The following is a 16,919-nucleotide window of genomic DNA, read 5'->3' as shown; positions in this document are numbered from 1 at the left end:
AGTTTCAGTTTCACTCTGCCTGTAGATTTGAATCAACTTATTATATGCAGCACAATGTCCTCACACTCATAGGTGGTGTAGAGTTGTTCATTATGTCTGCAAGTAATGCTAAATTCGGAGTAGGAACTCTGGTCTCTTACGTGTTTCTCCTAACCATAAGAAAGGGAATTTGGCACTCCTTTTATATGAGAGGAGCAGTCTCAACAAGTCATTCAAAGCATTTTGTTTTTCATATGTTTGTATTTCTCTTAGATAAAAAACAGAACAGAATTTTTAAATAATCCAAATTCAATACCCCTCTTCACCCACAGTTATTTGACCCAGCAGGCAAATTAAAAAATGTTATATTCATAAAACCTGTGTTACTGCTTTACTTGCAGATAATGCAGGATCTGTATCCAGTACACCTCTGACTTGGAGCTTGCCTGCCTTTCACAGTGATTATGTCTTTGCAGATCATGCTTGGTGTAGCTTGAAGTTAATGAACCCTTTTGATAATTTTGACTCTAAACTGCTTATCCTTCAGTTGTCACCTTTAAGTGCAGATAGCCTTACTGTCCTTCAAGGGAGAATTGCATCTGTGTCTGTGGAGCACTTGAGGATTTTAGGGTGCTTCTCAAAGACAGTTGTTATCAGTATCCTTGTTGTCTGAGAGGTGAAATGGAGGCAGATACGTGCTTGATCTCACAACTGGTAATGAGCTGGAGAGCTCACTGTCTACTGTTTTTCCATTGTTCACTGACAGAAAAATGCCATGCTTTCCAATTCTCCTTTTTTTTTTTTTTTTTTTTGTAGGTGCATTATTGCAATGGGTCTGGACAAAAAGCCATCCCCTCCCAAGAGAAAGATGGAGAAGGACTATGAGGAAAAGCAAGTGGGTTCCTGGAAAGGTGGAGCACACAGTGAGCCAAGTGATAGCAGTGTTGAGCAGAAATCAAGCAAAGATTTGGTGTTAGTCATCTTACCAGGTCATGAAGCAAGTATGGAAACCATTGAAGAGAAAATGGAGACCGGACAGGAGCATAGAGGAGAAGAAAGGAAAAAACTATTAAATCATGAGACAGAAGATAGTCAGGAAGACACTGGTAAAAATGGTACGGTATTCCAAAACACAAGCAGGGGATGAAAAATAGGAGAGGGTAATTCTGGAGATGGTGCGGGACTGCGGGCCTCCAGCTCACTTGGTGGTATCCACTCTTAGGATAGCTCATATGTGAGAAAAATGGTGAGGATGGTGAAGTTATCAGTGGCTGATAGCTGGGAGGAACACACAGCAGCAAGATTGAGCGCTAGGTGAAATACCTCAGTCTTCTCTCTTTGTTGCCAGCAGCAGCAAGATGCTTTGTTCGTGTAAAGCTCTTCCCCTTCTCCATCACACAGCCCCAAGCACCGTGTACCTGCCAACCACCACTAACCTCCAGCTTCCTCACTCTTCTGAACATTCGTTCCCTCTGTCCCTGGCCTCCCAGCTCACCCTTCTTGCCTCCTCTGCTCTGACCCTGCTGTGATGATCATCCTCTCGCTTTACCTAGCACTCCCATTGACAGCTGTACCTGGCTGACCTTGCCCCTTTTGATTGAGTTGCACCTGGTTTCTATTGACAGAGATTTAAAAACAAAGACCAGAGAAAGGCTTCCCTTGCTCTAAGTTTGCCCAAGGGATATTTCATTTGGTGGACAAAGATGATATTTGTGGTATAAAAATAATGAAAATAATTGAAAATAATGGTATAAAAATGATGTGTAGCAGCTCAAACTTCATGCTGAGAATGTGGCATTTCCCAGTGCCACCTCAGGCCAGTCTCATCATCAGTCTGTGTACACCTCTGCCTGCCCCTAAAGGAAGAGACAGCTAGCTCTGCCTGTTCTTTCACTCACTCCTTGTTAAAATGCCTTTTTCAGAGTAAGTGTTACTCAGAGAAGATTTTCATTTTTATTTCCTAATCCTATATTTTACTTTCATAATTCTGCAGTGCTACTGCACAGCTTCCTTGTTAGTCCTTGTGGATGTGCTTTTGTGATTAATCAAGCCTTTTTCCGTCCAGGGTGGTAGGCATCTTTCTGACAGTTACCTAAAGAGGCCTTGTTTCCAACAATGCAGTTGGAAACTCAATTGATTTTTAATACAGAAAATAAATATAATTATTCCCTTAATCTGTGTTGTCTGGGTAATTGTTTATTTGCTAAATTGCTTCTGCATCAGATAATCGTCATTTCTGCCCATGGCATTCTGTCACTTCAGGACTTTAAAAGCATTGATGGAAAGAAAAAAGAAGTGAGCAATTATGGTGAAAGGTGAGAAATAATGGCCAAGAGGGACAGCTGGTGTGTCAGCAGTGACAATTTTCCATCACGATGTAGGTGTGTTGCTTCTCTGCAGCATGTGCAGTGAGCTAGTGGTAGCGGTGGAATTACTGAATTTTAAATGGAAATCATGGACATCACTATTCTTTCTGGTGACTGGGATTTAAAATAGTGCACTCCTGGCTGGAAAGGAAAGGATGCTTTAATGCATATGCATGAAGACAGCTTTTACCTCTAGAGCTGAGCAAAGTTATCTATCTTATGTGTCAGGCTAGTAGCCTAGAAAGAAATCCAGACCCTGTTAATGTAAAGATAGTAATTCTGCTGTAAGCGTCATTTGTACTAGGATTTCATCTGGGAACTAAATGAGCAAATTAGAATAGTGTGATAGCAGAATGTTCCTCTGCAGCACCCTTTGCCTGGATTTAATTAATTAACTCAGTTTGTAAGGCAATTCTTTGCTAATTAGCTGTGTCATTTATCTTACTTTGTTCCACCATATATTATCTTTCTACACTTTTTTCTATTGCTTCTATTTTTTTCTCATTGCAATGAGTTTTTCTGCTGTAATAAGAGAGTGTCTTGCATTTTATTTTTGAGTTTGCCTGTTAATTCTTGTAGTCCTCTCAATGGATAACTTTTTTTTTTATTTATTTTGTTTTTAATGTATTAATCGTACTTTGTACATCATTCAGTAGCTTTATTGCATTTGTGCTACTCTGTCTATGAAGAATGTGATGCTTTTTTACTATAATGTGCTCTTACTATTCCCGTCTGTGGTTTTAGATTCTCTCATGACTTTTACGAGTGAACAAATGAAAAGGGAAAAGGAAATTAATGAAGTTAACCTTTGTCTGCTGAAAAAGAACTTTAGTAGTTGTGAATTCCATTTCCTGTCTCACAGTATGATTCTTTTATTTTAGACTATGATGAAGATTTTGAAGCAGAAGAAGTTAATGAAGAAGGACAGACTAGTGATCAAAGAAATGGAATGTCAAAGTCATCCCCAGATGATGAAGAACATAATTTAGACTATGAAAAGGAGAGTGAAAACTCATCACAGAAGGCACTGCAGGCCTCTGTCAGTGAGAGAGATGAAAGTGATGGATATTCTGACAGTGACTTGGAGGATGACAAACAAGGTTAGTATTTTTATAATGAGGCTTAGAGAAGTTGACCTGATGCATGTTTTATATGTTGTGCATGTCCAGTAATGTATGTTGAGTCTGCATAGAAAAGATCATGTAGTGCCTACTGAACTGATAAAAAATAGCTATCTTACCTGTGTTCTTATCAGTTCCACTGTCACAGAAAAAAAGCTAACCCTATGGGGCAATGTAAGCATGTGCCAGCTCACAGTAGACATGACTGAACTGTTTAGTTGCATAAATTGAGATAGTGCCAGCCAGCACTGTTAGAGATTAGTAGCTCTAAATCCTTGGGACAGGTAAGCACTTAATGGTAAACAATATCCTTGAAGCTATGACCACTTACACTTCCTGAGGATGTGCACTTTTATCTCAGAAGTCACTGGGAAACCTGACAAAACACCCTGCATTTCAGAACTGCTGTCTTTTAATGACATAAATTCTGAATAAACTTCAGTTTTATACTCTGCTAGATCTCTGGCTCTGCTTCCCTACTGTGTTTTCCCACCACTGTAAATCACTGGAGTCAACGGTGGTCCCTTGTACTTAGTAGGCCTAAATAGCTTTTTGTTCCTTGACTTTGACTAATCTCTTCTTGAATCCATATGAACTTTGGACACTGGCAATGTCCATTAGAGCGATAATCTCTACTGTTTGGTTAAATGTTACTGAAGAATTATCACTGCTTTTTTTTTTGTTTCCTGCAAATTTTCCATTTATGAATTTCAAATGATGCTCCATGTATGTATTATTAAAGGATACAGTGAGCTTCATTTCCTATTCAACTTGATTGTTTTACATCTGATTTTGGATATCTTTATGATATTCACTGAGATAATATACCATCTTTGAAGGTCTTCAAGAAACATGTAGATTTAGAAAGTAGTAGCATGGTTTAGTGGTGGGCTTTAGTACTAGGTTAAAGGTTGGACTATATGATCTTAGAGGTCTTTTCCAACCTGAATTGATTCTATGATTCCATAGCAGGAGTGCACTGAAGGACTGCTGCTATTGTTGAAATCTTTTATCAAGCAGAGCTCAAGAAACTATTCTAAAACTCATCTTAGCCATATTTACAGGGGCTTTTTAAAGTGTATTTTTTGTGACAGATGGAGCTACTGAGGCTCATTTCCATTATCGTAAAAAAATATATGTTAAATGGCTTTGATTTTAACACTGATACATTTGGGCAATGCTCTCCTATTACTGTTACTGGAATTTTGTCACAGTATCTTCAGATGGTTTAATACAGAGGTTGATATCAGACGAGTATCTGTCTGTGGCCAATGAATACAAATGTCTTAGTGACAGATACTAAAATAAAATTGTGTTTTCTATTTCTAGATAGGAGGTCTGCACATTCTCTCTCATCCACCAGTGCTCAGTATAGCAGTGGAGATGACTCTGATGTTCAAAAGATGATAGAAAATGTTAAGGGCAAAGAGGAGTATGATATCAAAAAGGCATCTGATAACACAGCACATGCACAATACAGAAGTGAGAATGGGGAAAATAAACTGTTCAAAACAGAGGACAACCAGGAAACTTTTACACTGGAAAAGGAAGCCATACATGAAGCAGAAAAGACAAAAGTGCAAGACCTACCAGCAGGGGAAGATACTGAAATTTTTCATGAAAACATAACGTCAATACAGCATCAAAGTCCTGAAGTTAATTGGGAACTCAGACAGGCTAGGACAGTAGAAAGTAACATAAAGGAAGATGGGGAGAAGAATGCAAGTAACAAGAGGGACAGTGGGGAGAAAGACGTTCTAGTGCCTTTGGAAAATAATATGATGGAACTGGAGAATAGAAATGAAGAATTTCCTCAAAGTGACGAAGGAAGTGGTGAGTACAGTCCCCCTGCAGAACTGTGATGTGATCTGTGAATGCAACTGTAGCTGTATTTGCCTTTATCCTAAGTCACAGTGCAGCAAGGGGAATGCAGTTGCTGGACTATTTTCAAGCTACCGAAATACTCTATATTTCTGTGAGCTAAATAACCAGAATATAACCTCATTTTTTTTTTTTTTTTTGCTTGTTTCTTTTCTAGTGTTTCCAGTGTAAGGCTTTGGCTATTCTTTTTTTTTTTTTTTTTTTTTTTTACTTCACAAGTTAGGTTTCACATATCATGAAATTACTATAAAATCCAAAAATAATTCATTGCTTATACGAGAATCAGTGTGCCAGACTGGGGAATTTTCTTTATAATGTGGAAATCACAGAACGGTAGGGGTTGGAAGGGACCTCGAAAGATCATCGGGTCCAACCCCCCTGCCACAGCAGGTTCCTCAGAGCAGGCTGCCCAGGTAGGTGTTCAGACAGGCCTTGAATATCTCCAGAGAAGGAGACTCCACAACCTCCCTAGGCAGCCTGTTCCAATGCTCTGTCACCCTCACCGTGAAGAAGTTCTTTTGCATATCAGTGTGGAGCTTCCTGTGCTCTAACTTGCAGCAATTGCCCCAAATGCTAGATTCAAAAAGAACACCAAAAAAATGCTATGTGAATCATGGTGCAGCAGATGAGGATCAAAACTACATCAGTAGTTCCATAGTTGTTTTGCTTCACTCTGTCATGGATTTGTTGGCAAGGAGCAGATCTGTTAGTTGTGTGACACCTCAATTTTCTGATAAAATGGGCATCTTGTGGTTTCAACTTTACCTTTATAGATAACGGGCACGTAAAAGACGGTTAGCCATATAAACAATGTCTGCATTATTATATTTGAGGAAGGGGAAAAATATAAGCCCTTGCTTTACAGTGTCATTTAGGTTATGGAAGAAATTTCCTGGATGTTGTTAAATCAGGCAGTATAACAGAATGGTCACCTGCACTGGTGTTTACATAAAGAAGGAGAGGCACAAGCCATAGCAGATTAAATTTCTAATTGTCTTTCTCCACGCTCCATTAGCAGTGGAATGTATAATGCTTTTCTTTTGTTTCGAGTTTTTTTGTTCTGTTTCTATTGCTTTCTGTTCACTGCAATGCATAGATCTAAGACAGCTATGTGTGGAATAAACTCTTCAAACGCTGAAGCTTAATGCTTGACAAATCTGTTGCTGCTGGGTTACTTTGACTGTCTCGTGCATTGCTTTTGCTTTGTTATGCATTCAGAATTGAGTCGGTAAAGACATTACCATACTAATCATTGAATAATGCTGAAGTCTTCAAAGATGTTTGCTTCTAGAACCCCTCTCTTCACTTGCATGAAAGGAACTTGAATGTAAGCAGCTTCACCACTAGACTCAGATGAGTTGAGTAAGGACTGGTGAAGAAGAAAGAACTCTGAAAACATACAGAACAGGAAATTACATGGTAATACAAAAGCAAAGAGAGATCAAATGAATGTGTAAAGGATAGTAATTTCAGGCTGAGTTAGCATAAAACGATAACATTGTTCTTAGCATAAATTCTTATATGTTTACATTCGGTGCACTTGGTTTTATGGCTCTAGGTTTCAACAGAGTCCCTCTATCAAGTATAGATAGAATGTCCAAATGTTACACGGTAGCAGCATTTACATATGTAGATATATATAAACAGCATTCTTAGCCAAGCCCTGTATCATCTCTGCTGCCAGAAGACTACCTGAGATTCAGGGGTAGACCAGATCAAGTAGGGGAGAGGAAGAAAAAGAAAAATTGTTGAATCATAAAAAATACAGATAGGAGTTTGCAATCCTAAATTGAAGAAGGCTTTTTCCGTGTCCACATAAGAGTTGTATAGGTGAATTTTATAGCAAATAAGGAATTGCCGAGAAGCTTTGTCTAGAGAAATAAAGGAAAAAAATAATCCCCTTTTTTGAGATATAATTAGCATGTTGAAAGATACATTGTGGGGTAACAAACCTCACGTGGGAATCTTAGCTTCTTCTAGGCACTTAGTACAGTGGCAAACATGATAAAGATTCAAATTGCAAAATTTAAGGATGTTTATAGTTAACAATATGCCATGTGATTCCAACTTCCACTACTCCAGCCCTCCAAAACGCTGAGGGCTAAGAGCCTGCAGAGACACCAGGAGAGCTGAAAGCACTCAGTCCTCTGCTGTGTCAAAACTCATTCTCAGTCCATTCTTGGGCTTCTGTTTTTTTCACATGAACTTCTCCATGAGGCTGGTCATTCTCATTAGCTTTCCAGCCTCTGTTTGCATGAGATTGATAGGACACTGTTTCTGTTTCTGTTTTGCCCTGATGAGACCAATTGTGCTCTGCTCCTGACAGGGTTTCTCCAAAACAATTCTGTCATTAACAGTGCAGAAATAAATTATCGCAGTAATTCATGTATGCTGAAGGAAGCAAGTGGTGCAAAATGCTCCACTAGAGTGAGTCTGTGCAAATCATAAACAGTGGCATGACACGATCTCTCAGAAGTATGGAAATACCTGGGTTGGGTTCCTGCTGTGCATCTTCTGATCTTGCTGTGCTCTATGTGACAAGGAGATATTGCTGAGCCCATGAGAGAATTCCTGTGATCAGTATTTCTCATCCTTCCCTGGGCTCTGTGTTTTGATAGACTGTCAGTTTCTCTTTTGTCAAGTATTACATAGACAGAAAACTGGAAAGAATTTGAACTTCCAAGTAGTCAGACTTCAGGCCCATAACCAGGTCAAAGCAAAACAATGTGCACAACAGCTAGCAAAGAATTTGGTATTTCATTGAGTCTGAAGGAAGTGTTGCCTGGACATCAGCCTGAGCCAGCAAAGGGATGTCCTGGAGTGGAAAGCTTCTTATCTTCTCTTCAGCATTGGAACAGCAGAATGAATCAAACAGGCTGTGTGCTATTGCTCAGAAACCTTTGTCAGGATCTTGGGTCCCAGGAGCAACCTTGTCAGTGATCTCCTGTGAACTTCCCTGACCATCTTTCATGGTTCCTTGCTACACAGATCTTAGTAATTCGGGTAGTTGCAATGTCAAAGCAGTAGTGAAGCCATCAATACGTTTTAGGACCTGTGGTGCAGGCAAAAAGGCCTTAATGCTGAGCAAGTTCTTTATGTAACATCAACTGAAATGGTCTTTTAAAAATTTTCTCATGCTTCTCTTCAGAGCTGTGTGGGTGCAGGGTTCTCATTGGGAAGGATAGTTGTAAGCAGGAAGTGGGAGAAACCACAGGAGGAAGGAGAAGAAAAAATAAAAATAAAATAAAAAAAAAGAAGAAAAGTAACATATGTGGCCAAATAGAAAGAATCAACAGTGTACAAAACAAACAAAAACAAACAAAAAAAACCCACAACCTCATAGGAAAAAAGTGAGAGATCACAGGGTGTGCACTGGCAGGGGAGAAGCAAGGACTTGGGAAGAGAATAATGCAAGTTTGTGGCAAGGAAGACTGTGGGAACAAGACCTCTCCCACTCCATGTGGAACTCTTCATTGATTCTGAAGCAGCAGACAGATTAAATTCCAAATACACAGGTACATGTGTAAAAAAAAAACAGGTGCTTTTTCTCCAGTCTCAGAAGAACTGATAACTGTTTTTCTTAATATATTGATGGAGGGAACATTCAGTTAAATGTAATTACACGTGGCTTGAATACATGATACCTAGAAGACACAGCGATTCACGGAAGACCTCTACAAGTAAATGTGTTGAGGCAAGACAGTATTTCCATGGGTTAAATATATTCTTAAATAGGGACAGATGCATCCTCCAGAGCAGATTCTGGAAGGCTATTTGTCACTTCATGGCAGAGGTGGGTGGACAATTTGAATGAGACTAGCTGCTAGGTCAGTCAGTCTTATTGTACTTACTTCTAAGCAACCAATTCTTTTCTAGCAGACCTCCTAGTAGCAGAAGTGTAAATTTACAGGGCAGGAAACTAGTAGTACATGTAAGCAATACACCTGGTGCAAGGTGCTTTTGCAGGAAGGCATGACTTCTCATATTGCAACATGTAATATGGAGTTATTAATTTTGAAGTGTGGTCTACTGGTCAGGTGATGCATGGTCTGGTGGGAGGAATCAGCTTTCTGTGCTCTCTTCTCTCCTTTCATGGTCTCCATTCTCTCTCAGTAAAATTTCTTCTCAGCCTGTCCTTTATTCTGCTCCCTTACTGTCTGCAGCTGCTTGAGCTGCCTTGTGCACCTTCTGTGCTCCTTTGCAGCTGACCTACCTAGTGAGTGGTCACATCCAGCCCTGAAGGGCAGGAAGGGATGGGGGCAGCGGGGAGTAAGTAAGGCCAGTGGAAGGGTTGTGGGAAACCAGACATGGGCTCCACTCTTCTGCTGGCAGAGATGAGAGACAAATATTGTCCTCTTGGCCTGTTGGTCACCTGGAGTCCTCTTTGGCTGCTGTTCCAGAGATGGGGTTTTGTTGCATGGGTACATGCCCAAGCAGACAGCAAAAAGCAATGATTTTGGAGTACAGCAGTAGTGCAGGAGCATCAAATAAGTCAAACCGCGTGAGATGATTTGGGGCAAGAGAGCCTTTGCCCAGTTTCCGAAAGGGTAGCTTGGGAAGCACATTGCTCCTTGCTCTCTTCACTGGCACAAAACCTCCCATTTTCTAAATAAGAACCTGCTGTGTTTGTGCAAAACAAGGGTACAGCAATGCAGCCTGCTGGAGGTGCCTGCCCAGGGACAGGCCCTGGAGCACCAAATTCAATGAGGAACATTGCTGGTAAATTCTCAGGGTGTAGGAAAAGGCCCTGTATTATTCCCCAGGTATAATTACAGAATGCATGGGAAGCATTACCCTGCATGAACAGCTGTGTGTTCTTCTTCCCATGTATGCATATTTTATATGAGCAGTTTACCACCTATTTCTGAATTTTGAGTGTTATTGTCAAGCTTGCAGCTATTTTGTGTACACACAAGCTCTCTGCAAGGCAGGTGGGCGGGGGGGGGGGAGAGAGAGAAAGGAGTAGGAAAGGGCAGGCAGAACTTTCAGAACTGAAAGCCAGTCACGCATCGACATTTTTGCCTAAATTTATCATGGCAGATGCCAGAATGGCAGCACCAGAAACCTAGTCAGAGCTCAGGTGCATGGTAAGAAGCAGCATGGCAAGTCTCTTTCTTGCCACTATGCTGATGTCCCTTCATTGCTTGCGAGAAATAATGTTTTTAACCCTGTAAACCAACCTTAACATTAACTCATCTCTCAGTAAAACCAATGTTTCAATTGTGTCTTACTAGCACCAGATGGAGCTTTCTTGGCAGAAGGAACAAGAGCACCTGATGTGCAGAAGGCAGCAGAACAAGAGGCACGAGGAGTGCAGGTGGCAGGGCAGAGACAAGCACTGGTGGAGGAAGGCCGTGTAGCTGAGGAGGGAGATTCTCATGCTGACGAGGCAGGACGGGGAGCGGTCCGGGCAGGAGATGTGCTGCCCGAGGGAGAGGTGGTGGCCGTGGTGCCAGCAACGGGTCAGCTGGCTGTGGAAAGACTAGCACCTGCAGGGGGGGCCACGGCAGAAGGAGATGCCAAGGAAAAGGAGACAGGGAAGGGAGTGCCTGGAGCAGAAGTGGTAGCTGGGGGGCAGAAAGCTGTGACGAGGGTGATGGAGAGCGTGGGAGCACTGCAGGAGCCAGGGAGCAAGGGAGAGGAATCAGCAGGAGTGGGGGGGCTGGCACGCAGGGAGGCAGACGGGGCAGTGTCTGGGTGTGGTGAGGGAGCTGGGGAGCTCTCTGGAGGCGGGGAGGCCATGGAGAAGGCCTCTGGGGTGGAGAAGGCAGTGGGGATGGCAGAGCCCCTATTGAAGGAGGCAGTGAGTGACACCATGTCTGAGGCAGAGGAGGCCGCGGAGGAGGGATGTTTTGCAGGGAAGGGCATTGTGGAGGATGCTGTATGTGAGGGAGAGGAGGCTGTGGAGGATGCAAACTTGGCAGAAGAAGAGATTACGGGAGTGGCTGGCCTTGAAGGAGCGGAGGCTGTAGAGGAAGCTATTTCTGAAGGGGAGGAGGCTGTGGAGAAACGTGTGGCTCTCAGGGAAACATTAGGGGATACCGAAGTTTGCACAGGCAGGGAAGAACTAAAGACAAATGAGTTCACCCAACTGAAAGCTTCAGGGCAAGAGAAGGCAGAGATGAAGGATGCTGCCATAGGAATAGCAACGTCTGAGACTGACAGACCACCAGAAGTGGAAGAGAGATCTCTCCCAAGAGCAGAGGAGGTGGTGGAGGAGTCTGTGGATGCAGGCAAGGGTCCAGTGTTACAAGTAGCATCTGGATTAGGGGCTCTGGTGGAGGCTGGAAGGGATCCTGCAAGTGAAGGGTCATCTTTGTTGGAGCAGACAGCAACAGCAGAAGATGAGGAGGGTTCAGCAGAAGCAGTTTTGCTTGAAAACCCATCTTTGGGCAGCAAAGCAAAGCCAGATGGAGTAATGGAAGAAAATCTTGATGGGCCAGTGATGGGACTATCTGCAGAGATAGATGGAGCTGAGATAGGAGGTGGAGGAGTCATGGGAGGAGTGGCAGGTCCATGGGAGCTGGAAGCTGCAGAGCAGGGATTGAGGGAGTGTGCTACAGGTCAGGATGGGGTGGTGCTGGGAGCGGGGAGAACTCCTGGTGAGGAGGTGGTGGAGGAACCAGCACTGCCCTCAGAGGGGCTGTGTGAGAGCAGAGCTGGGGAGGCAGCTGGCACTGCAGTGAGGAAGGCAGAGAACAGGGGGGGACCGGAGCCGGTGGGGGGAGCGGTGGGGCTGGAGGTGGCGGTGGCTGGGGACGGCTGGATGGGTGATGGGGTGGGGGCATGGGAGAGGGGGACAAGAGCAGGGGCAGGGGGACAGAGCAGGATGGGGGTGGCAGTGGCAGAGGGGCCAGCAGTCCAGGGAGAGACGGTGCAGGCGGGAGCACATATCGAAGGGAAAGAGTCTGGCTTCAGTGAAAGTGCCCAGAAAGGAAAGGCTGAGGGTGTTTCAGAAGACACACAGTGTGACTCTGGCGCTCAGGAGCAGAGGAAGGAAAGTCCCATGCGAGGAAGCCCAGATGCGGGAGCTGCTGCCACAGATGGGAGCTGCTGTGAGGTGAGTCCTGCCTGGGTCTGCTGCTGGCATGTTCCTTTTCACATCCCCAGGCTCATGGCTGCTGGGAGCAGTGTTGGGAGCAGAGGATGTCTCATATTTTCACTGCTGCTTTCTTATGCTCCCCTTAAGAATCTGCCACTGATAGCTGTGGTACAGGATGGCAAATCCTTCTGCATGGCAGCTTCTGTGTGCTTACCTGTTCCTGAAGCCCTGTTGCATGTACCTTCACCATGGTGCTAAAGCTTGCAGCCCCATGTCTTCTCGGCCCTCCAGCCATGCCCAGTGCCCTGTGTTCCTGGCTCTCAGCAGCACCACTCCTGCTCCCAGTGCTGCTGGTGGTGTGGAGCGGCCTCAGTGTCACCACTGCTGCTGTTACTGCCCGTGAGCTCTGTGCTGCACACCAGTAGCAGCAGCAGGCTTCTCTGGTTGCTCTGGCATCTAGCTGCAGGAAGTGTCTTACAGTGGTATCTCTGTACCTCAGTTTAGCCTATTTTCTGTAAAGCTAACATTTTTCTCATCATTTCCTAGGATGCTGTAAACCTGGATGCAGCTGTTGTGCCCTCCATAGGGCCCCAGGACAAGGAAGAAACTGTCCTCTGAGCTTTTTCTGCAGCTTCTTCAGTGCTGTTTTCTGCAACATTTACACATCTACTAGATTTGTGCCCTTCAGGATACTCACTCCTTCATTTTACTTTGCGAGTACAACTGTCTGTCACATTCTCCTACAGCAGCTTCTCAGTGTGCAGCAGACAGCTCAAATTATCAAGTGTATGCCAGCCCGGGGAACAGCACTCCTTTGTAGTTATGAAGACCTAAATCACAAGGATTGTTCCACAGCTGCCATGCTTGCTATTTCCAAAATCCAGAAAAATATTGCAGTGGGGAACTTCCCATCCTCCCCAGACACCCCTTGCCTTTGCTACCTGATATGAGTGACAGCTAAGGATAGGTGCTCTGTGTATGTTACTGTAGGACTACAAATGTACATCTGAGTGTATGTGCTTGATTGTATCTCCTCTCTGTGCATTTTTATGTGAGTTATTTGGCTTTTTAAACTGTAAACTCTTTCCTGTGAGATGAGGTTGCGTCTTCATTGGCGTGTGCAGGACACTTGAGCACATCGGTCGTTTGATCTGGTGCGGGGCATCGGGGTGTTGCCGCAGGAGTGGGAAGCGGCCCCGTCTCAGCGGGTGCTGTGCGCAGGGGTGGCTGCTGTGGAGCACTCACCATGCAGAGCCAGGCTTGGTGCTGACCACACTTCAGTGTGTTCTCAGAACTTTGAAAAGATGTTGGGAAATGTTAAATCAGAGCAGTTGTAACTCATTTACAATGTAAATGAGGAAAGCCTGAGCCTTTTGCTTTCACTGGTGTTACGTGTAACTCCACTGGCCCATGCAGTCTGTGGTGGAACTGCTGCTGGGCCTGTGGCAGCATGTGGTTCAGAATAAGGACATTTCAACCCTAGGTTGGCTGTGGGTCTCTGCTGCCCATCCCCTTTTCAGCTCCCCCACCTCTGGAGGGACCCTGAGGTCCGGCCTGCCATGCGCAGGGGCGATAAGCATAGCGGCATGTAGCTGTAGCTGGGTTTTCAGATCAGGAAAGGAACTGAAACAAGCAGGATTTTGACATGTTTGTTACCCTAAATTATTTAAGATCAATACACATTTAAATACATACAAATTTAAATGCAATCAATTCATTTTTGTTTCCTCCAGTACTAAAGACGGTTACATTTGTATTTTTAATCTGGATACCAGGAAGTATTTTGAAAGAAGAAAGCAGACAAAGAAGACTCATAGCTTTACTGTCATCAGCAGCTTAAACAAAGCATTGCATTAAGTGATCCTTTGTGGTGCAGTGGAAATGTTTATTCTGTGCAAGATAGGCAATATTTGCTTACAAAGCACGTGTTCGACTTTTGAGAACTCAGCAATGCTCCTTTCCTTTTAACCAGGGAGTGTCCATAAAATCAGTATTGGCTTATTCTCTGGACCAAGACATTTCCAGTGTTGCTCAGCATAAAAAACTACAGTAAATGAAAAACGTGTGTTTACATACTCTACAGTTGAATACACCTGGTATACAAAGTGTTTAGAATTCAAATTAATGCTAATGACCTCCAGAGTTGTTTTTTTTCTCTACACATTTGCACATACGCATATTTACTTGAGTCTATTAAAAACAAACAAACAAACAAGAAAAAACCATGATGTATCAGTCTGTGTAGTTCATTGAATTTTTGCAAATGATTAAATTGTAAGAATAATACTTGGCAATCAAGTAGGGCCTTGTCTTCAGTAGTTATCTCTGCTTTCTAACTGAATGACTAAGTAATGTTGGGTTGAGTGTTTGTGCTACTAAAACTGGATCATACAGTTTTGTATGAAAAGCAAATGGATGTGGCTTGTGGACAGGACCAGACAAAAGTGTTTTACGAATGCACATGCATACACACAGGTTGCTCAAGTGTTAGGGGTGGACAAAGGCGAGAGGCAAGGATTTGCCTCAGCAGTGATTCCCTGGAAGATTCAGGATTACAGCTAAGGCTGTACTCAGGCAAGTCACGAACCAAACAACTGGCTTGTTTGACATTTATCTGCTTTACTGAGCACAGGATGAAAATGGGAAAGGTAAGAGATTTGTGTGTCATAGGTAAGTGCCAGAGTGATCAGCAAAGCATCTCAAAATGCTGTTAAATACTCTATCTCTGCCAAAAAAAGGGCACAGGGAATGGGAACGGGGTCCCCATTGCAGCACTGACTGCGTTGTGGCAAGGGAGCCCCGTGTGGCTCTGCCCGAGGCAGGGATCCCCCCAACGTCAGCTCTGGGGCAGTGTCCCTGCCCCAGCGTGTCCTTGTCCTTTCTGTGGCTGCTGAGTGGCAGCAGGCGAGGCAGTGGCAGGACCCGTGCCCCACAGTGTTGTGCAGGGGACTCCTCCTGGAGCAGCTTATTGTCAGATTGCCAGCCTCCAGTCTCTGCTCCTGGCACTTCAGCCATGAGAGCACGAGAGCGTGTTTGTTTGTTTGTTTTTTCTCCTTATGGGTAGAATCTTCCTTTAAAGATATCTGACATTCAGAGCACTCTGGAGACGATTAAGCGGGGGTGTGAGTTTGCAGTAGCAGATATAACTAAATCCAATCCAACATTTTAGAAAAGACGGCAAGAGTTGGTCACTAAGAAGCACCTGAACTCCCAAGACACTCCTTGGCTGCAGAAGATCTGGGTCATCAGGGAAATCCCAAAAGAGTAAGGCAGCAGTGACTGTAAGGGACAGGAAAACTGATAATACATAATTTAAAATACTTCAATATTTATAAATGGTTCTTGTGTGTATGATTTTAACAATTAGGGAAATGAGTCCTGTGGTTAGGAACATGCTGGCTCTCAGAGCTTCTTGTATTGCTCTAAAAAAACACCACACTCCCAATACTCTGGTTTTACAGACTGATAGAAAATTTTTCCCTAGGTGAAACAAAACAAATGGGAAAAAGACCTGTAAACCTCACTAAGTGAAACCTTCCCCATTTTTATTGCTTCAGGATTATGAAACTAACAGCATGCAAGACATGAGTCAGCAGAGCCTATTACTAATTTATAGAGCATGTCTGTCACACTGCACAATGCCTTACCACAGAGCTCAGTTCAGACACTGTAGTCATAAGAATACAACATCCTGAATAATATCCACAGAGCAACATGCAGTAATCATGAACCCACATTTCTACCCACCTGACAGTTGTGTATTCAAATGCAATTAAGGAATAATATTATAGCAGTGTTGCTTGCAGCAAAAATTTACTATTTTCAAAACAGATTCCAGAAAAATAACAGCATAATTTTAACTGTGTAATTGCTTCTAGAAGAAGGGTTCATGTTGTCTTGCCCTTCCCATTTTTTTTTTTTTTAAACTTCCAGTGAGAAATCTGTTGCAAACCCAGTCTCGGCAGGCACACTCAGCACACACTAGTTGGCACTTTGCCTTGGAACTGCTTTGAGTGAAAAATGTAGCTCTGTTCTGCTTTAGGATTATCACACTTGTGGCACAATGATTTTACCTGTCTGCAGTAACATAGGTGGTTTGGGATTTGATTTGCGTGTTACCCTGCTGGTGAAAAGTTTCTTTTGAAGTTCCCATGTGGCTTTTTTGTTACCAAATGACTGAACTAGAGCATGTACTTTTTAAGAAAAAAAATAATAAAAAAAATAAAGGAACTCAAACCAAAACAAGGAAGCAAATGAGAAGACAGAAATGTCTGGAAGAGTACAGTTATGATGGCTACCCAAGTACCCCATTATTCTCAGAGAGCAGGAAAGCAACTGCAGATCAGGGTTCAGAAAAGATGTAGTGGGGCTGCTGTGCCAGCAAGCTGTGTGAGCCTGAGGTACTGAGAATGCAGGGCAAGGTGTTTCTGTGATGGTGGGGAGCTCACAAAAGAGACAATCTTGTTCAGGATCTGGGAGCTGGAGCTTGGCCTGGCATGGTGGCAGGAAGGACAAGCTGTTTCTCGCAGT

General features: G+C 43.4%; 1 protein-coding gene and 1 long non-coding RNA gene across 2 annotated transcripts in view; both read left to right on the top strand.

Moving 5' to 3' along the window:
• The window catches only part of ERICH3 (glutamate rich 3), a gene marked incomplete at both ends in the record, with an annotated part of 33,342 nt that extends 21,241 nt beyond the window's left edge, over positions 1-12,101 (top strand). Inside the window, 4 exons of the mRNA XM_084528295.1 lie at positions 796-1,094; positions 3,227-3,445; positions 4,796-5,299; positions 10,582-12,101. Coding sequence (XP_084384421.1) covers positions 796-1,094; positions 3,227-3,445; positions 4,796-5,299; positions 10,582-12,101 — 2,542 coding nt within the window. The remainder of the gene's footprint in view (positions 1-795; positions 1,095-3,226; positions 3,446-4,795; positions 5,300-10,581) is intronic.
• Positions 12,102-12,193: 92 nt separating this feature from the next.
• Positions 12,194-16,657, top strand: LOC311440488. The gene is made up of 2 exons (XR_014695438.1): positions 12,194-12,407; positions 12,936-16,657. It is a non-coding gene; the product is annotated as an uncharacterized lncRNA (long non-coding RNA).
• Positions 16,658-16,919: the final 262 nt, after the last annotated feature.

The sequence above is a fragment of the Aythya ferina genome, assembly GCF_964211825.1.
Source record: "Aythya ferina genome assembly, chromosome: 8".
In the NCBI taxonomy this organism is placed as follows: Eukaryota; Metazoa; Chordata; class Aves; order Anseriformes; family Anatidae; genus Aythya; species Aythya ferina.
Note: the sequence above shows the minus strand (reverse complement) of the source record. Positions and strands in the feature narration are given on the sequence as shown.